Consider the following 22,763-nt stretch of genomic DNA (forward strand, 5'->3'; position numbering starts at 1 on the left):
TGTTCCTCTCGGAAAAAAAAACCACCAAGTCACTCGCATCACAGAGGATATTAAAAAGAAAAAAGAAGTTACCTCTAAATTGTTCATTAAAAGCCTCTGAGACGATTTCTGGCCTCGATGGAGCGTTCCGCTTGCGTGCAAACGCCTGAGTCAACGTCCCTTTCGTGGACATCCCCGCACACGGAGGGCGATTGACCCTGGCGTGCGGATGCATTCGGAGCTATTCATTCGCCACGTTAGCCGTCGCGTGCTTCCGTGGCTGTGCCCAACGTGAACGCACCAGAGGAGCAGCATTGTCAATCGCTTTCTCATCACGCAGCTTTGTTTATTTTTATAATTATTATTTTTGTGCATGTTCAATCTGACTAGAAGCAAGCATGAACAATTATTTGGGTAAAAACGTGTACATCCATACAAATCAGATTATTCCACTATCACCCGGGCCAAAATGTCCATAATTTTAATTTAAAATTGAGATGGATTGTCACATCATAGGGCTGTGAGGGATGCAGAGTGCATGTAGAGGCTTCATCCAACAGTGGATAGACAATGGCTGATGATCTATATATATAGCGCACACATTGCACTGAAGAAAAATAACGTGCTCGTGTTTAAAAATATAACTTCTTGAAATCATATTATATAATAATGCTGTAATGTATCGAGGTCTCTGCAATGGGATGTTTGGCAAATTACATAAATAAGTGTTTGCTTCATATGAGAGGAAATGTAATGATGAATTTAATTTTAGTTGTATTTTCATACATATATAAATTAATAGCTCCACGTCATCGTGAATTTGTGTTGCAGGCATCATGTCAAGAAGCACGATTAAATAAATACACATCCTGCTATAACTGCAAGAATGAGCAGTGCATTCATCTGTGTCGAGGCAAATCAACATGCTTCAATATGCCCCTCTTTAAGAATTGTAGAGTGCTCGCACCACAGTAGGGAAAATGCCCTTACACGGCATTAATTTCCTGTGCCACTCGGTCACCTCGTTCATTAAAAGTGTTTAGAATGTGAGTAATGAGTAGAAAGAAAAAACATACATGTGATCAATTCTGACCAGTCGTAGGTAGCACTTTTCAATCAGGGCACATGTAGCCATTGCTCAAGTGGTCGCTCTTTAGACAATGCCACTCATTTTATGAAATGTAATATTACGTCCAATATATAAATAAATATAACATATCATTGTATTATAACAAATTGTTTAATTTTTATCCATATTTTAATTTGAATCCTGGGATACATTAACGACGGAGAATCCCAGTGAAATCCTGAGAAAGCCTGCAGCTTTTTTTGACAAACTTAAGAAGATGTTTCCTTGAGAATGGGGGGCCCATAATGCAAGGAGAGTAGTGCTTCTTTGAAAATGATTCAATCAGAGAATGATGGCACTTGGGTAAATGTGTCCAGTTATTGCATAAGAACAAATATGACCATGTGCCCTATGAAACTATAAATACTGTGATTGAACGCCTTGGTGACAGCAAAGCAGTGATGCGGTTTGTCAAGTTGAGAAATGGCTTCACGGTTGTTTGCGGCAGAATTTACACAATCTGCTATCGTGACGAGCTTGCAGTGTTTCCTGGTCATGGAAGGGACTGTGACACAAATACTCGCAGTCAATTATTTTGTGTGGATTGATTCAAAGACAATTTTTGTATCTATCCCCGCTGGAAATAAAGTGCAGTGGGAAAGTAACGTAGTGTGCATGAAATGATAGGCACGGGTGCCGTCATACGCAGTGTGTGTTGTTAGATGTATGGTGATTTTGGGGGAGCGGTGGTGTAGCGGTTGGGACGCTGTGCTACAACCCTGGCTACCAGAGTTCGATTCCTGCTCACGGCCGACATTGGTGAAGAATATTTGTATTGGTGTAACCTTCTTACTCGCCCCTAGAGCTTCGTAGCTCTTTGGATTTCCCAGTCTAAATAAAGACTCTGATTCGGAACCGGTCCTGGGCCTCCTCTAGGTCGACTCAGCCTAAAACGAATACCTGGTGCGATGTGTAAACATCACCAATAGCGGACCAAAGACGTGGTGCTGCCCACCCACCCACCCCCTTGTGTGCTGTGCCGGCCTTCGTAGGTGCTTACTAACCAGCACTTGCCCCAACAGTCGATTAAGGCAATACGAAGAGTTTTTGTCCTGTTTTGGTGATTTTGGCAATCATGTTTGCTTTTGCATGAGATGTGATCAAATTGGATAAATATTTTGCATGGATTCACAGGAATAACTGTTTATTAAGAATTAAGTAATACAGTATTTATGAAAATATATCTTGGTGAGCATATTTATATGCAAATTTCTGTATTTTAACAAAGTATACGTCACTGAAGATCACTGAAGATTGGAAGTGACCTTGCTATACTTGGATGACATACTCTCTGGTTCTTTCGAAAGAACCAGAGAGTATGCAAGGTCACTTCCAATCTTCCTATGCAACATGCTCTGGAATTGTCCACCATTGCCGACCCCAGCTTAGGCTGGACACATGCGCATAAGAGCTTCACAGCTGATGGGATTCTTACAAGTTAAATCAAATGTCTATGTTGAAGTACTCTAACCATATTACCCCCTGGCCAGATAAACACATCTGATTATATAATGTAGTCACTATTCAGTCATGATCTATACACTGATGGATGAGGGCCTCTCAAATTATCTGCCATCCCTCGTGGTCTAACGATGCAAACGGAAGGGGAGTCAGGTTGTTGACATGAGAACATTTCCAAAATTGTAATTGGACAAATCAAGTTATAAACATTAATGGAAAATACAAAAAGCATTTTAGATTTACCAACGACGAAGTCTTTACCACAGTCAATGGACATGAATTGCAGGACATTATTGAAGAATAAAAAATTCATCAGCAAAATTGTATTGAAGATAAATAACCAAAAAAAGTATAAATAACCTCACGTACAACAAGTTCACTGAATAAAATAGGATATCTGTTGGAGGTGCACAATTAGGAAACACAATAGAAGATGTTTACCTCGGCAGGGGTCGGCAATCAATATAACAAGAAGAGCCATTTTTTCGAATTCAGAAAAAGAATTCAATATTTCAAGAGCTGTGATGCGTGTGAATACGAGATGGTCCTTGATAAATAACGTCACGAAGCAGTTTCTAAAGAGCCGCATGTAGCTCTGAAGCCGCAGGATGTAGACCCCTGACCGAGGGCAATTATTGAAGGTGATCCCGGTTCAAATCGATAACATAAATAGGTGAGCAAGAGCTGGTTGGTGTTTTTCGGAATTTTTACTTGAAATTAAAAAGCATTGTCCCAATGTGCCCACAAACCACCTTTAAAAATGTATATTTTAAAACATTTAAATAAATAAATGCATCACTTATTTTATAGGCAAGTTATATGTAAATACCGAAAGCACAAATTGGACATGAGCCTCACGGTTTTGCAACGTATATTTAATATCCATAAAACTAAGACAAGCAACACACAATGCAAAGGCATTATTAAACGGGATTGTTGTATTGAAGTTGAACAAAGTAAGCTACACAATTCAGATCAAAAGATTTATCAGACAAGGGGACATGGTCCAAATAAAGTCGCGTACATAATGCGACTTAAATACAACTCACGCCATATGTCTCAAAAAGGTATGTTAATGAGACACATCAGAACAAATGTGTGTGCATGAAAAGGTTGACTGATTAGGGCCCTGATGTGTATGTGTATTTAACTTTTTTCGCACCGTACCTAGCCAACCATGCGAATCATAGTTGTAGATGTTTGGCCAATTCCTTTACAGTCTATGCATGTGGAGAGAAACTGCGGTATCTGGAGAATATCCACCCATGTCATGATTAATGGTTAATGTAATAATTACTGATTTGCAGTCCCTTGCCAATCCACTGCTGGATGAAGGCCTTCCCACCCATGCCAATCATGGGAGTTGCTTTGAGCATACTTCACTATATCACCACACTACTTTGTGTGAGTTGGTGAAGTGTTGGCGGAAGAAATTGCAAGAACCAATTCAGATTCACCACTGATGTCAGCCATTGCCAGGACTCAAACTCTATATTGATAATGCAGAGTGTGAACCACCACTGTCTACCATGGGCGGCAGGGTGGCACAACGATAACAACTTGTGCCTCACAGCAACAATTCTGGTGTAGTGGACCACCCCGATTAGAGTCCAGCATTGTCCAATTATCTCTTGAGCCCAACGTGACTAGCGTGTGGCTTTATTATCTAGATGAAGGTTTTGCAGAGATAAAGATATTTTATATTGGACTCCAGAGATATTATTTTGCACTCAACCTACTCTCCAGAGGCATGACCTCTGTAGAGGATGTTCACCCTGCCACTTGCACGTTTGGGGGGAGGCTGTGGTGGGATGGTCCTGCGTATCTGAAGGCAGCCACCTCTCACTGCTGAGTTCCCCATGCACTCCTCTCAGTGCGCACATCACTGCCAAGGCGACTGCGCACTCTTACACACCACCTCGCTGCTGATGGTCTCCTTTTCGTCCATTTGCATGGCTCCTGCAGCGTGGGGAGAAGCTGAGGTTTCCTCACTTATTTACATCTGGCAGTTTACTATAATTTATGCAAGCGTGCCTGGTTCCGCTGATGAGGCACTGTATGTCAAAACCGGCCCAGAGTTTTTCTTGCACTAAATCAATGCTGCTGAAATGATGCACTCCTAGAAGGCCATGGGGGCGATGTGTTGTCTAAAAAAAACCCTGATATGTTGATGTGGAGAGACAGATGTGAGATGGAGGCGTATTGTCTGCTTATCTCTTGAAGATGGATCAAACCAGAGCAGACCTGTCCGTACTGACTGGTCCACGTGAATGAGGCACATACGGTGGCACGGTAGTGAATGGGGCATCCTTAGCCTGCCAACACTGAGTTGATTTCGGGGTTACTTTTATACTCCGGGTAATTATACCACGGCAGTTGAAACAACGGGGCACGTCTCTTAAATCCCCCTGCTTCTGTCCACCCAGCAGCAAATATGATTACGAATAAATGTGGGACATCACAATTAGATGATCGGTAGATCATGTGTAGTGGGGTGAAGTGTGGATATTCCCACCTCTTCCAAGATGTCTGACCAGTGTTGACGAGAAGATCATGATACCCTCAGGAGGATCTGGCTCCCTAGAGCTCCCTTAAGTGGGGGCCTTTCTGCCTGCAGGGCCATAAGCAAGATATTTCAGGGCTGCACATTTACCTTTTTAGCTTTTAATGTGTTTACGTAGATGCGTCTCCTATCTGCGTTTATGTTGGGGAGGGTGCACAATGTGAGACAGGGGTGTGACACATGCAAGACGCCCACGGCCTCCCAGCCTCTTGTGGATTGAGTCCAGGTGGCGAGTGTGCTGCCGTAAGGCCGGCCCTGTCACTTCACCGCTCGCCATCTGTAGATGCCGACCTCCGAGTGAGCGGGATGCTCTCCATGCTAGTCCCTCCGCGTTTTTGAATGCAAACGTGCAGTGAGGCGTGAAACCTCTAATTAAACAATTACACATTGTGGGATGAGCACAAACCTTTGGAACAGATTGCAAATTATAACGTGTATTCTGTAATGTATTGAAGGAGCAAGTGTGTATGACATTTCATTATTCAGGAGACAGCTGTTTTATTTTGTTAATGGCGAGAGTAAAAATGCTGCTGCAGAATGACGATACCTTTTTATAATTGCCTAAATAAAAAACCAAACGTCAGCATATTACAGAGAGATGTCATTAATCCAAAACAACTGAGAGAATCCCACTGGGCACATATTACTAATGACACTTCTCTTATAAGTATGCAGCTAGTTACTGCACTTGCTGCTGAGCCAGATCCCCCACTTCCAACTCCAGCATAAACAACTCAATGCCTTGGGCACTAACAGGAAAAATATATGATAAGTGACGTTTTTGGTAATGGCCATATTTCATGGCACTTCATAGCACCCCCAACCCAGAAACATTGTCACAATTCTGAGTATAGATTTGATTCAAGAATCAACATTTTTTTTGTCTTGCTCTTATCATCTCATGTATTGTGTATATATCTAATTCTACTATTAAAAGTAATCTATGCCTGCCTCGCATTTCCTGGCTGGCTGCTGGGTCGGGTCCTCTCCACCGCAACTGTAACTCCTTTGTTGGTGGCTGCTGCGACCCATTACCACGTGAACTAGCTGGGCAACTGACTAAATGGGATTTTCCACGTAACAAATCAACATTGAGTTCAATTGAAACAGCGGAAGCAATTCGTAAGACGTTTCATAGATCGCGGCACCGAAAAAGTTGGAGTATCGAACAAAGACAACTGACCCATGGTTCATTTGAAATTGCCAACACTTTAACATTTGTGCTCCTATTAATGTGATTCTTTCACCAGTATATTCTTTGACTTGTAAAGAATATAAAAACAACCTCAATACATATTGTCTTGGCATTTAAAATTACGTAAAAATAAGATTACCTTTAGTGCTCCGAGTACAGAATTGATCTACCGATAGATTCACCCAGACCACAGGAATGTGGAATTTCCACCGCTGGCTCACGGCTCTAAATGGGAGTCGTGCACCACTTCAATGTTCATATGAACAATAAATATGTTTGACTTAAAAAAAAATCCTAAATGTAACAGCATTTAATATTCATGGTTCTTAATTGATTCCCGCATGCACAATTCGTATTGTGGGTGATGGATCGATGCATCGTTGCGTCATTTCCTGAGAAACCAGAGGATTTACTGAAGGGCAACATCTGTCCTAATGTAGACATTGCACCATCTGAGGTCGTCATGGCAGGTGTGGTGGCACATGCCGTTAATGAACCAATTGGGAGTGGGGTTGGTGCACCATGTGACAAGAGCTATCATGTGGCACCTATCTACGGGATCATAGATAATAGTACAGAAAGTAGGTTGCCCATATGCAGTATTTAAGTGTTGACACTCCTATGTGTGGGTTTTCACTGGAGACTGGAGATTTCTGAAAACTCATAGATTATTATTTGGGTTATAATTGTAGATGATTATCATCCGTAACAGTTAAACATGTCAGATTAATGATAGTGACATCTAGATAACAAAATATATTGTAGAACGTAATAAACAACAGGTTTTGACCATACTTCACTCCACTGGTTAGTGCAGACTGGTGGAGGATGGGTAGTTAAGAGAGGTTCAACTCTCACCTCCCACTGTTGCTATCCATTTGAACTCGGCTCACCAGGTTCAGCACACACTGTGATACCTGCTGCACCACCAATCTCCTAATTGTATACCTGATGTCAAATAATGTACGGTCATTGCATTACATCTGTGGATATACGTGAGTAATAGTAGAAGTAGAAATAATAAGAATCGGATTCGTAGAGCGCTGTTCTGTGCTCGCATCGCTGAACACGGCCATGAACACTATCGAGGCGTGCTGTTTATATGCCTTCAACTACGCATACATCACACACGCATTTATTTTCAAGCCCTATGTGCTACGTTCACTGCTGCGTCATCCTAATCATCGTCATCGTTAGCATGATCATCATTTGGTGAGCAATCAGCGACATCTGTTATTGTAATTAGCCATCACTGCCGCGTCGCCGTGATTTTTTTTTAAAGTGGTTGTGAGTGTCGTTGATTTCCCTGCCACTACTGTTGACAACATTGCTGTCATTTGTGTCTCAATTGTCATGCCTCCCGAGAGGTGCGTTATGCACAAAAGTGCAAGGCCGCCCGCAATTACGCCCGTACGTAATGCGTGCACTTCTGTGCAGTGCCGCAACCCAGGAGTGCTCAGGTTCTGGACAAGTGAGTGGAAGGATGTAAACCACTCAAGGGCTCCACCACCAACACAGCCCAATTCCTGCCAATGTGTTTCACATCCCACCGTCCGGATGTACTTCATCAAACAACCCACAAGATTTTTCGATTTAAAGCTTTCGTGACTGCAGGGATTCATATTCTTGGTTCTTTCGGTAAAGTCACGTAGAAGGGAAATAAAAATAAATAAATAAAACAATAAAATTCTCACGGCGTTTCGATTGCAACACAAGCAATCGTCATCAGGTGTGAAAACCACAGCAAGAAAATTTGAAAAAAAAAACGCCACTTTCTTACCGAAAGAACCAAGAATATGAACCCACAAGATCCCAGACCTTCACAGTATTTGATTTGTTCAGGATTTATTGTGCTTTGCTGTAATATTATTCCATGAGCCAGAGAACCAGCGAGTCGTACCAGAGGTCGGTGAGTGGAATCGAAACATTCCTATGTATATATGTTGAACTTCTTTAGCACTTTACGAATCCAGCCGTACGCAGATAACCGTGCTAATTGGAGGTGCAGGCGAAGAACAACAAACTAAACACAAAGTAGATCTTAAGAAATTAGTTTTACATCTAGATTTCAAAGTGCATAGCTCCAGTGACTTCCTAATATCAGAAGGAAGAGCGTTCCAGACGTTCGCAGTAGCACATCTGAAAGCACACGATGCAGTGACCGTCTTTGCTCGATGGCGAGCCAAAAGCCATTGCGAGGATGACCGGAGATCACGTGATGGTTCATTCTCCTTGACGAGATCAGCGAGGTATTGTGGTTACTTTGTGGCAAGCACTTTACTTCGACCTTATAATGTATTGGTTCGGCAACCGAAATCCATTGCAGTTCGGCAACCAGAAGCCAATGCAGCTCAGCGAGCATTGGACATGGTCGGATCTTGCAGTACCTGTCACGACACGTGCCAGACGTCTAGTAAAGTAGTGAGTTGCAAAAATAGAGCCTTGTCGATACTATCTAATTAATTATACGTGCCTGGTGTTGTGCTCTATGCAGAACACACTTCGTGTTATTATCCAGGAGAAAGCTTACAGCATCTTGGGACGTATCTGCAGTAGAGCCCTATATTCGGATCTTTGGCACATTCCCCTGTTAGGAAGATGTTACATGTGGAATGAAACCATTGTACTCACAGAAAACCCACGCATGTAAGGGGACGATGTTGAGGGTCCACAGAGAGTTCCTAAGCACATTACCTTTACTGCCATCTTGCCACCTTACAGCACAACTGGCCACCTTAGGTTGTAGATTTTCACGAATAAGTGCTTGATCCACCAACCCTTGTCTCCCAAGTGCTGGATTCCAGGCGTGCAATTGCACATCTAACTATGAAGAGTGCACGTCTTGAATTTAGGCTTCTTAACACCCGTTTTTATTGATGTGCTGTTTTTGCCTTTAGTTCTATTACATTTGCTTCGTATAGGTGAAGATCGTTGTGTGCGATTCTGCTCTCTTCTCTTTGATTGTGCCATGCATTGCCGGCATATTTTTAATTTATATTCTTAGGTTTTTTCGGTAAAGTCACGTAGGTAAAACATCAAAATTAATGAAAATAAAATAAAATAAAACAAAAATCACGACGTTTCGGAGGCAACACACGTCTCCGTCATCAGGTGGGACCATCACAGCCGAATCAGCTGATCAGCTGATCAGCTGATTCGGCTGGTCCCACCTGATGACGGAGACGTGTGTTGCCTCCGAAACGTCGTGATTTTTGTTTTATTTTATTTTATTTTCATTAATTTTGATGTTTTACCTACGTGACTTTACCGAAAAAAATCTAAGAATATGATTCCTTGCAGTCACGAAAGCTTCAAATCTAGAAATATTTTTAATTGTCTTGTAAATGCTGTAAATGGCTGGATTGCTTAACAGATGGTGGTTTGATTCCCATTTCTACCTCATATATTCTTTGGGAATTAGCATCAAATTTCCAGTGTGTTGGCTGCTAATAAGATGTTAAAGACCCTTGGTAGTATTTACACAAGTGCCTTTGTCATAATTTGAATTCAAAGCGTGGCATTTTAAAACAGATAAATTGCTAAATTATTTGTCCACATGCAACCAACGATGTCCTTGTCTCCCCTAAAAGAAAAAAAAAAGATGATCTGCTTCATGTGGCTTTAAACTTAATTGTTGAGGAAAACAATAATGCATTATACTGCATTTGGCTGCCATGTGTAGACTGCCCCCCATCATAGGAATGTGGAATTCGAGCACTCGGAGCTACCACTTCCTGGGGCGAGGCGTTATCTCCCTTGCCTGCTACGCAGGATGTCGTGGGTTCAATCCTAACCCTGATGCCTGTATATTCGGAGTTCGCGTTGTCTCTCTCCCCATAGTTGCATGGATTTTTCTTTGGGTCCTCCGGTTTTGCCCTGCACATTTAGAAACATGCGCTTAGATTATTTGGCTGCAACTATAAATTCCCACGTGGTGATATCAACCACATCGATGAGCTATCGTGTGTGGCCAGGTTCCCTCTGAAAATGAGCTCATAGCTCAGCGGGCTTTACCTGGTCAATAAAATAGTTTCGTTTATCTAGGATGTGCACTGACCCACACTTGAAGGAAAGGGTTCGCAATATCACGGTGTATATTGTCTTTTTTTTTCCATAAGCATTACAAGATGCTATATTTTGGATGGAGGAGATAATCTTGTAGAACACTTTTTGGATTAATTTAGTTGGGGACAAGATGAGTATTTATGATGGATTACAACGCAACACAGATCAATGAGCATGGAATGAAAGTTTGTGTGTAAAACGCTAAATTATTGAGTCTGAAAACACTGCGTACAAATTATATAGGTGTACTGAGAGTAGTATGTGAACTGCAATGCATCTCAGATGAGATATTGCCTGCTGACTCATATTATTTAAACTCCAATCCACACAATGAGGAGATGTGATACAGTGGTTAGCACACTGCACGATGAACCCAGTGATCCGAGTTCAATTCCCAGTATTGGCTAACATAAGTCTTTATAACCTGAATTGGTTTTGGGCCCTTCCTTGACTTTGGCGTCTATGGTTAGACAACCACCGTGACTGATCCAACGTGGGAAGGCCTTCATACGGCAACAATTATAATTAATCATTACGTATTTACCCAGGAAATACAAATAATCATTTTCAGGAGGATCCTGCATTGGAATCTTTGGCCAACACCAATGACATTGTTTGTGTTTTAGTTGTGAAAGGAGAATGGATAACCTGAAGGAATGTGATAACTATTTTAAATAAGTGAGATATGAAATAATGCACTTGTCATGACCATGTACGGTTTTACTATGTTTAAACGAAGAGCCTGCTCTGGCCCATGGACTGACAGAGAGGCGCCTGAATTGCGAATCAAACCCTTCTTCACACCCTACTATCCAGCATATTGACAAAAAGGGAGTGTATAGTATTACTACTCCGATTGTTTACCCCACAGAAAATAAAGTAGAAAAAGTATAATTTAAATTAGCACAGAAAACACGAGTTAGGAGAAAAAATTGATTCGCAATAAAGAATGCAAATGAACCTGGGCATGGAAGATCACTCTAAGGGCTGATGCAGTTGTTTTACAAAGCTTGTGACAGCATAGCAGCGGAAAGAGGGAACATGTGAACGGTTCCCTGAGGTGGCGTCTCAACGATAAACCCCTGGCAGAAGTGGTAGTGAAGTGAATTGTGACTACAAGTGCATTGTGGTACGGCGCATAAACCTTCTCACAACAGAGGAATGAAATTGACTTGATAATATTGATGATGATGAAAATATTTCATAGTGTAGTTATTTTATATTTGGCTTTCAGAGTTCCAGGTACTATATATGAAATATGTGCATCTGAATCATTTTTGGCAAACAGAGTGCAATGCTGCGAAGATAATATTGCGAATTTCAAACACTCCTGAAATAAATGGGCTGAAATCCAAATGAGCAGCAAGTCCTTTATGGAGCCATATAAAGGCCGTTTTCAGATAATATTGTAATAATGTTACAGTTGCCTGATAATGTTTGGCTTCTCTATTCTAATTGAAAACAGTATTCATAAAACATGCAAAACATAACATAATGCACATAATATCCATACACAGCACGAGAAAATTGGCAAATGTAATACATTCCTCATAAATGCTATTGCGTAAAAAAGTTAAACGCCAACAAGAAAGCAATCGCCGTGCAATATTATGCACCTTGTTTTACGTATTGCATATGACATTGAATAAATATACTGTAATTTGAATACATATTTGTGGTAATATATTCATGTTGTTTAACAGCGGGCATCCGTTTCTGAAACTGATTTGAAGCATTTAACTGTGTAAATGCACTACATTGCACAAATTTAGTTGCAGGAGGACATACCGTCAATTTGCTAAATCATGCACACTCGAAAATAATCATTTATCGAAATTAGACAGCTCTCCAGATGGTTACCTTGAACCATTTCATCTTCTATATTACACAACTCATCTTGTTGGTCATTTACATAAACTTTTAAGAGAAAATGTAAAGTAACTCAGTATTTTGGGTAATGACATTTCTTCAGGGCAGGCTGTCTCACATTAGCTTACGCGGCATCGCGTCTCGTGCGAGCAATAACGGTGGTGAGGGTTTCTTGGGGTCAGTGCTCGCTCGACACAGGGTCCCTCGGGGTGCAAATTTCACCGGTCAGCAATGATAGTTATGTTATACCGATGAGCACAAATAATGATGAAACCACAACACGATTTCTCTGTCCTTCTGCTGCCTAAATTGAAAACTCCGCAATCTCAGCTATTTCGAACTGGTCACTGTGTGCAAAATGTGCACAAAAATGATGATGTCATATTGAAATGCAAAGCATGCATTGAGTCCTGTAATACACAGCGTTTCAGTTAGACACATTTTTTGGTGTCGCCTTTTGCGTGTATATTAGTTATCCATTGTTGTTTCTGTTGCATGTTATCAATGCGATACATTTACATGCGATAGTAATGGGGGCTTTTAAAATGGTTGTCACTACTTTATCGAATGAGATGGCTCACATTGTAAGAAATAGTGACGTTTCCATGCGTGTGAGTTATCATCGCTGAGCCATACGGCAGTGAAGGGAAAGTGGGCGGCGATGTAAAATATCAAATGGAGCTATCTACAACCACAAACTTCATGCAGACAAAGTTACGAAAATGGATGGCAATGCCTCACAAGCCAAGACGCTCGTAAAAATATTCATACAGAAAAATAATAATTATGAAAACAATTTATAAAGATGGAACAGCTAGACTATGATTTCAAAAATCATCTTAAAACCAAACATAATCGTTGTAATTAATTTAAATCAAACCCAAGTGTAGATGCTTAAGTGTGAAATTAATAATATCTTTATGCACACAGATGACAGTCTGATGATCTGAGTTTGAGTCAGTGTTCATCTCCTGTTTACAGCCATGAGCCAGTCGTGGATATTTCGCATTCTTATTGTGTAGTCGGTTTCCTTATTACACAGCAACTTTGGAATTCCCACAAAGTGGTACTGCTTTGATTTTCCACTTAAGGATGATCGGTTGTGTCAACGCTCCATCAGGATATTAACTCATAACCTTATGAATGTAGTTGAAGTACTCGAACCAGAGCTGAATGGATTTTACATTTCCATATCACTTCTGAAATTAGGGTAGTTGTAGAAAAATGTATAAAACAAAGCAGATGGGGCCTGAAACCAAACGGTGCATCAAATCACCAGCATGCATTAGTACGAAGCTTTAACATCACCGCGAGGAAGACCATCCTGGAAAATTGAAAACATCACGAACATCCCTCTTGGAAACTGCGGCACAACACCCTTTGCACCTCCGATCAGCTCAATTGGCTACGTACGGTGCTCAAGAAGTTAAAACATACATAGCCCTTGCAGGAATGGAACATCTTAGCCATAAGCTTAAGGGCAGGGAGCGTGAGTTTGAGGCCAGATGGTCACCCGCTCGTATTGAGCCCGGCGTGAAGGTATCACGCGGAGGGGGCCAGGGGGAGGAGACGGACTCTCGGTGCATCACTCCATGAGGTAGTCAAAGCCGTGCAGGATTTATATTTATGATAAGTTCACTCGACGTGTGTACGTTATTTGATTTGATTTTCTTTCTTTGTGTGCATTCTCCGCGCCTATCTTCCTTCCCCCCCCCCATGTTTATCCCTCGCCTTCCCTTCCCCTAAAATACCATGCTTCCGGTCGTTGTCCCCTACATTAGTAGGGTAGCGAGCCCACTTCTCTCGTTTTTCCCTGCCCCCTTGAGTACCGGGCCCCCGGCCCTTGTCTGCGGAAAGTTTGTGCCCCCCTTTTTTATCACTCGCGCTCTGTGTTGGGCTCCCGTTAAAAGAAAACATCCAAGGGCCTGTTGTAGATTGAATTGACAACATTGGATTGGATGTTAGAGGCGTGTGTGTTTACGCACAGGCATTCTCTAGGTTCCAGTGCATCATGGACTAGATTTATTTATGGAGTTGCATAGTGTATTGAGAATTTTAGATATAACATTTTAAGTAACAGAGAACTGCAACCAGCATTACCATAACACTGGCGCTGTGGCAGAGTGCTCAACTTTACATACTCCAGTCAATTATATTAAGAGCCTATGAAAGATAAATGGAGAGACTTCGACATTAGAAATTATAACTTAATGGAAAATAAAACGGAAATGAACTTAATGTCAAATAAGCGCATACATCAACAAACACAAAAGCTAAACACTTTTAACCTAAACTATACAAGAACAATTTTTAAGTATAATAATATCATATATTGCGGCAATTCATCACTTGTCGTGGCTACAAAGAGCTTAAATTCAGGTGTTATTCTCTGGCTGTAGAGATGACAATATGGCAGAGGGATCACCCCAATATTGGATGATTCAAAGTTTAAAAGTTAATGAGGGATCTACTCAGCCCATCATCCCTCCAGGGTCAATACAATAATTACCACTTTAAAAAAGTCAACATTGGTTATCCCATACTGGATAGACTGAACCCACCAGAGGATTGTGGATTTTTTTCTACTGGTTTAGGGGAGAAGAGCCCCATTCCACATACTGACGTTTACACAAATTAAAAATCACGATGTCCATCATTAACACTGCATTGAAACGGAAACATATTTACCACATGGACTATGATACCAATAAATATATAACAGGCTAACGTTTTAAGGATTGGCCAGTCTTCAGAGTAAAGGGCCATCGTGCAAAACATTTGTCCGTTACACACGTTAGTCTTTTTGTAGAGCAGTTATGAGTACAAATGGTGTGTATACAGCACCTGAATTCCACTGCGTCTCAATACTTTTTTGCAAAACAGCAGGGACGTGCATTGTGGGGAAAGAGAGCGGAGCGCGGTGTGAAGAGCGTTCGTGTCTAATGTGGCGAGTCGCTCTCGTCTGTGCCGGTGCACAACCACTGCCACCACGAGCGCCACCACTGCCGCCACCATCGCCGCCACCATCACCACCACCTCCACGACTGCCGCTATCGTCACAACCACCACCGCCAGCACCGCCAGTGTGGCCTCTTTCCTCAACTTTGTAGATACGCGGCGTGGTTAATCTACGCGGCTTGTCTCCACTGAATAGAAAGCACTTTGAACAGTGTGGTCATGAAAATCACCACCGGGGAGACAAAGTTTGCGAGGGCTTGGTTTTAGGTATTCTTCATGCTTGTTTGCAGTTCTGACTTTAATAGATACTCTATGAAAACACTTGCCCCAACAGTTTAAACAGCGTAAATCGTGATCTGTGTACGCCTGTGTGTGCAATGTGTCTTCTAGATACTCGCTGACACCACTTGCTCCAACAGTCCATATGTGGCACATTAGGAATGGACAAATCTTTTAATTATTTCCTCGTGCAGCAAGGGAGTAAAGTGTGGTTTTGTGAAGGTCCTTATGTGCTGTGCAGTACATCAATGCACGTGTGTACACCAGCATGCGATAACTGAGTTGGGCCTGTGGCTGGCTGGCAAGGTTATTGAGTCACCTGACCTGTACACCAGTCACGTGGTTAATGGCGACTCGATTGACGATTGCTATGTGTGACACACCTGCTGTTGCATTTTACAGGTAAAGGACCCAAATGTTGGTTTTGAAAGTTATAGAAATGTTCTAGTCTTGAATACTGTTTATTCTATAACCATGCCCATGCACCCAGAGTAGGACTACTTGCAATGCTATTAAGAATAGAACACATGTACAGGAGTAAGTTGTACAATGGTGACAAATACAGTACATATACAGTACAGATAATGGGTGTTAGGTTTCAATATATGTAGATGATATAGATAGACATACAGCTTAGGATGAAGGTAATATTCGAATAGTGAAGTGTAAAGATGATTAAACACAAAATGGTTTATCAGTATTAGGATTGAGTTTAAGGGAAACTGTTGTTGAGTAACCTGACCTGTAAGCCAGTCACATGGTTAATTGCGACTCTGTATAGGATTGCTGTGTGACACACGTGCTGTTGCATCACAATAAATGTGTTTGCCCTCGCTTTGGAGCACCTGCCCACGTCCTTCATTTCGAGTGTGTAACACATGGCTATAGGAGGATCTTTGTTTATCTTTTGTGTTCTCGAATGAAGGGAGCTGTGCTTGAGGCCTTCTGTCACCTGGAGTGGAGGTTGTGAAGACAGACATGGGAGTCCACTGGCAAGGAATGCTGTCGCTGTCCCTCATTGCCCTCATCACAGGTATGTGGCCATTGAGATTGTGAGCTGTTTTGAATGAAGAATTGAAACTCGGTGAGCCTTGCTGGTCGATGTATATTGTACATTTGATATTTTTAAAATAATGTTTGGTTCTGTATAAGTAGGCCTTAATTTCCACCGCAATATTGACGTTGAGTCTTCATTTGAGTGAGACGTATTGGGTTGCTAACCCCTCAAGAGACCCCATCACTTGCCTACGCCACTAGAGACGGAGGGGTCTCCGCTGGAGGGCACGCTAGAGAGCCCCTCTGTACGGTATGTTGGCCCACACTTCCATGCTGGCCAGATCTCTTTGAAGGGGTAGGAGTACAGTACAGGTAGTCCTCTACTTACGATGGAGATGCGTTACGACGACCCCATCGTAAGTCAAAAATATCGTAAGTCGAAGATGGCCTAGCCTACCCAGGAGTCTTAAAGAATGGTGATAATTTAGCAAAACAGAGCAATTTACAGTACCGTACTATATAAACTATATACTGTGTGTATTTATTAATTACAATACTGTATTGCACAGTAAAATGAAAAGTAAAAAAACAAGGTAAATTCTTAGCCTACCGATATGAACTGCAATTTAATAGAAAGTTTTTTTCAGGAAACAATCCTATCTGCATCACACAAGGCGGGAGATACATACAGTACATCCCGGCAGCATCCCAACGTACAGCATCGTACCTCGTACGCCGCTGCGTTTGCCTGCCGCGCGAAATTTTAAATATTTTACAATTTTGTCGTATCGCTATTGTAAGATCGAAATATCATGTCGGACCGTCGTAACTCGGAGACTATCTGTACTCGGATTTTCCCACGTGTAATGGCTGGCAGTTTATGGTCCTTCCTATCGTGTAGGATCAGCGGTCGTACAGTAGACCTGAAGCCAAATGCGTGGGTATCTGTGGAGAGAGGTGTTCGATGTGAGGCTCAAGATTCTGGAGTTGGTGTGATTTATGTCACATATGCTTGATTAAAGTGAAAAATAACAATGTTATACAGTTCCTCGATGTGAGTGCATTTCCCAAATGCATACCTATAAGTTTGCAACGGGTTATTGGGACATCTAGGGCAGTGCGGGCTAATTGAGGCGAAAGATTCTGCATGGTACATTTCCATTTCATCAAGTGTATTCCTTCAATGCATTTCCATGGCATGAGAGGGGGGGGGGTGGTACAAACCCCCCTGCTGAAGGTTCAGCTCACTCATAAATGATTATGTTATTGTGGTAACGACTGTGTTCCACACATTGAAATGACTGCTCGCACACACGTCCTGATCTGCTGTGGTATCCTTTTAATTTGCAAGCTTCATGTGATGATACACACACGGTCTGCGATAGTTGGAGGGGGCTGGACAAAGTGCATGAAAATTCGTACAAATAAGTGATGGGCATCACACCCTTATCTCGAACAGGCAGGGATGTGAAAGCTAGGACAGAATGCAAGAGAGACAAGCAGATCCTACCGTGAATCATTATTTTCAGCAATTAAAGTTCATTTAAATAGTTTACCATCGACTGTGTTTTTCTCCCACGACAGAGTTGGAATCTGTAGGTCTTCTTTGCTTTGTTTGCTTCTGCATATGTACATGTACCCAACAGAATGCCATGTGGGGCCCCACTATTCATTAATGACAAAACCAGGCCAGTTGTGGGGGGGGGGGACCCTCTTTTATGTGAGGCCCAGTGCAAATTGCCGATTTTGTTCCCCTCTGGGCTGCGCTGCCACTGTAGCAAAGCCTTCCAACAGCTACTGCACGTTTCAAGTTACGTGTCGCTAATAAATGTTGATATTTATTAGCGATAAAAACAGCAATAAATGGGTTCCTAGCCTGCGTGCACAGCGGACAGCGATTTTAGTGCTAAAACATCCATTCAAGACGACTTCATGGGGCGGATTCACCAGGACCAATAAAAGAAAGTGTTTGTTCCATAAAAACAAATGTCTGCTGCATTGCCAGCCATTTGGTCGCTCATGCTATCGTCAATGCTGTCTGTGCACTAAACTATTTATCAGCTGATCACTTGGTGATCGCACCTGACATACAGTGTATAATTACTGTGCGTATCGTTGTGGAGCACTCATTTCAAGGGATCGCAGATGGTGTTATAGGAGCACAGATGTAATATAGTCATAGGAAGTAAAATACGTATTATGGTTTCGATTTAAAGCTTTCGTGACTGCAGGGATTCAAATTCTTGGTTATTTTTTTTCTCTTCTACGTGACTTTCCCCTCTACGTGTTAAAAATAAAATGTATATGAATGTACTACAGTGTAGCATTGATGTGATGAACGAGTTGAGACCAAAGAATAATTTTACACGAACAGCTGTTCATTGTTTTCATGTGTGCACCTTATACAGCCTAATGGCAATCAGCAATACCTCATCAAATAATGTAATTTAATTACAATTGGGGGCATGTTTTGTGAAAGTGACAGCTTATGAAAGAAGTGAATTGAAAATAAGGATGTTAGAGGTATGTCAACAGATAATTGAGCTGTTAAAAGGATGTGTTCATGAAAACATCAGTGAACTTGATTATAGTTAAAACATCAGTTGCAGATCATTGAAGAATGCAAATTTCCATCCACGGATATAATGTGGAACTGCCACCTCTTTAAGAATTACAGATATCACACGATTAGAAAAATATGCAAGGTTTTTGATACACTGGATATGTTACCTTTAATTAAGACGATGTAAGAGCTAATTGAAAGCAGAAGATCATTTTTAACGTATTTGCATATAATGTTGCAGTCACATGTGAATCCTGTGAGCATCTCATGACAAACGTCACGGGATCCATGCACCACTCGCATGGTCGGCTAATATTGTAGATACAACTCAGTCAGATGAGAGACGTTTTTATCACCCATTCTCAAAATGGGATTTTATTCAATCTGACATCTGTGGCCTAAAGCTACTTAAAAACAACAATGGTGATGATGAAAACTGTTTAAGAGGAAAAGATGATGACAATGATGATAGTTGTAATGAAAAAAAGATAATGTTTGTATGTACGTAACCAACCGTGCTAATTGGAGGTGCGAGGGAAGAAGAGCAACATGATATAATGGTCATGATATATGCATTTAATGATGAATGATGATGACAAAATATATTATAACACTGCTGCTGCTGCAACTACTTATGATCTACCAACCCCCAAAACCACCAACCTGCCCTTATGCCATATTCATAAAGTTGAGTAATTGGTATCAATGTGATTCGTTTTATATCATGAATGAAGCATCACACTTACACGGGACAGCCTGGAACACACAGCCTGCGCACGAGTCTATCGATGAAATAGGAGCGATGCGTTTTGTGAGTTGCATCTTCCTGAAAATGCGTTGTGTTCACTCATAAACTTGAGCCATCAGCTGCAATTAAGTTATAATTAAACATGCACTGCAGCAGTGGAGGCTGCTCCGGCCCGGCAGTCAATCTCCCAATTGCCATTCATCATCGAGGTATGTTTCATAGAATCCCTGGAATGGCCATTAACACAAACTCATCTTTAAGAAATATCCTCGTGAAATATCTATCTTGATTCTTAATTAAAATCCTTGCACAAATCATCAAATGAAAGATGAATTTAGCTAGAACTCTACGGAGACATTATATTCACATCACAAGGAATTAATTCCTGGGTTTGCAAATGCGAGATATGGTGACTGACGTTGATGTAATAATCTTTCAGTTGATTTTAACAACAGTTTATGGGTATGTAATTGCAGTATTGTATGTAACTTTGTAGTATTAAGATAGTTAATATAGTTATTTATTTTATTACACTTTTGCTAAATATAAGTTTGAGAAAGTGGCTTTTGTAGAGCAACATGAGCTCAAATTAGTTTCTTTAGAAACCATTGGTTTGTTCTATTCTAGAGATGAAGACTTGTCTTACATGTTAAGTTATGATATTATCTAACACTATGCTTCAAGGACATAAGATGTACTCGGGCATTTCAGAATTTTTTGTGACGGGATATTCTATTTTAAACATGCTATGCTTTCAATTCTAATTCATAAGAGGTTATCATAGCCAAAGCCATTGATGTTACCACACCTTCCAATGCCCCCTTTTGCCAGATCTCACATCTGTATGTATGCTGAACTTTTTACGCACCTTACATATCCATCTGTGCTAATCCGAGGTGCGGGGAGACTGTTGCAAAATTAACTCCCATCCTCCAAGCTTTGCTCTTACCAGGGTCTCACCATCTGACTTCAATATCTACCCCTTGATTGCCACTTATAGGCAACCCACCTCGATTGGTTGTCTCATGCTGCATTTCTATAATCGAGAACCTGAGCCGTGCCATGAGATCCCAGATGACCCGGCATGACCCTGGTCTTGTCCTAACCTGTGGCTCTTAGCTCAGATTCTCCCCTCTGTCCCTCCCTCCACTGCCCGAAAGAGAAGCAATTGTATGTTTTATGCTCAGCTAAAATATATAATTTTTGTATTCCATATTCTTCTAGTTAAAACACTTCCCCAAAGTTGACCAATTTAAAAGACACCCTTAATGTGAGTATATTGAACTTCTTTCGTACTGTACGTAACCAAACGTGCTAATCGGAGGCGCGTTAATGGAACGCCTCTCCTGCATGTTGACCCTGGGACATCACGACTGTTTCTGATAGTGGCAGAGCTGAAAATGTGTGCGCCCTTGACAAAGAGAGGTACACATTCCTTAAAAATGTGGACCAGCGGCCAGAGTAGAGCTTGCAGACAGCCGAGGAAAACTAAGCTTGCCCCACTTGCCCTGTTTGTGAACCGGGTAAGCGGGCTCTTAAGTGGATGTAGGAACGCAGCGTCAGTAATGTGAGTTTTGCTCTGTTCTGTAAATTTGCCCCATCCATTAATATAATAGGCACAACATTAATTTTGCCGCAATGTCTTTGCAATGATGCTACTGGTAGTATTATGTCACGAGACGAATACAAAGGAACTCCAGCAGTGCAGTGCATCACCACATGACAGGCAAACTGATATTTTTAATTCTCAGAGATGGATTTACACCAAATTAAAAGATATCCCACGTTTTACGTGATTGGGTTTGTCGTGCAGTCATTGGTAACTGGGCTACGACGGTCAACTCTTGAAACCCAGCCTGATCTCAAGCGGTTGAAACTCAGATAAACACAGGATCTCAGCAGTGTCGACTCAGTGGTCTGACCCGCGGACCCTCCGGTTATCTTATTTTTAATACATGTTTCAAATGCTAACCATAATTATATGACACTTTAGGAGGAGGGGATGCAATTGCAAAATAGAGTAACGAGTGACAACCTAAGCATATGTTTATTAACCCAATCTCAGAACGTGTTGACTGCCCTTATGTTTACTTGGTAATTATGGGATCTCATTATCGGCAGCAGAGACACTTTCAGCAAGGGTCTAATTGGGGGGTTGCTTTCATTACGAGAGGCGGGTGGTGGCTTTTAGGAACGGACAGTTTCGCAGCCTCACGTAAGTGGTGCTGTACAGTAACGATTGAGTGGCTGGATTCTCATTCGCAGCACAACGTGCGATGAGCTTTCAGCCCTGTGCCGGCGTGCTCACTGATTGCACCTTATATTTTATTCGTGTGCATCAGTCCAGGCCTATACTTTAACATTTCTCTTGATAACACGGTATCCTCGGTAAACTGCTCGGAGCTTGCAGCCGTTTTCCTTTCCTCAATGGCTCCGTGGCAGCATTTTGTGAAATTTCTCAGCAATTGTGCGATGTATTTTGTCGACCGTTCAAAGTTCAGTCACAAGCTTATTTAAAATCTACGCTGAGGAACAGTGTATTGACCAAGTGTTGCCGAAGCACTTTGGTTGACTACATTGCTTTTGCAAGTGCTATGTAATGAATAAACACAATTTTTCTTGGAGACTAAAGGAGCCCGAATGGGTTCCATAATGCAGACTCGTGCAATTTCCATTCTCTCTCCACCTTTGTGCATACCAGCATCTTCGACAGTGACTTGTGACACAGTGCTGTTACATCTGCCAGCAGATTTACTTAAATTTCATTTATATAAAATAATGATTTTAATAGAAACCCTGAAATTCTAAATGCAATACTGTACTTTATTTTTCATGGAAGGGTAATTATAAAGTAATCTTTTTTTTAATTGTGGTTAATTAGTCAGATTTGTAATTCAGGTCATGCCACCTTTACACAATGGCTTCGTCTTGTGAATAATGTCATAGGATATTGAATGT

At 41.5% G+C, this 22,763-nt stretch overlaps 1 protein-coding gene across 2 annotated transcripts in view; it reads left to right on the top strand.

The window, feature by feature from the left end:
* LOC144731194 (contactin-2-like) overlaps nucleotides 1–22,763 on the top strand; it is a 361,376-nt gene that overhangs the window by 36,627 nt on the left and 301,986 nt on the right. For both annotated transcript variants that reach the window (XM_078612167.1, XM_078612166.1), the window contains exon 2: nucleotides 16,424–16,531. In XM_078612167.1, coding sequence (XP_078468293.1) covers nucleotides 16,477–16,531 — 55 coding nt within the window. In that variant the 5' untranslated portion in view covers nucleotides 16,424–16,476. The remainder of the gene's footprint in view (nucleotides 1–16,423; nucleotides 16,532–22,763) is intronic.

Source organism: Lampetra planeri, chromosome 38 (assembly GCF_965212315.1).
Source record: "Lampetra planeri chromosome 38, kcLamPlan1.2.h2, whole genome shotgun sequence".
Lineage (NCBI taxonomy): Eukaryota > Metazoa > Chordata > Hyperoartia > Petromyzontiformes > Petromyzontidae > Lampetra > Lampetra planeri.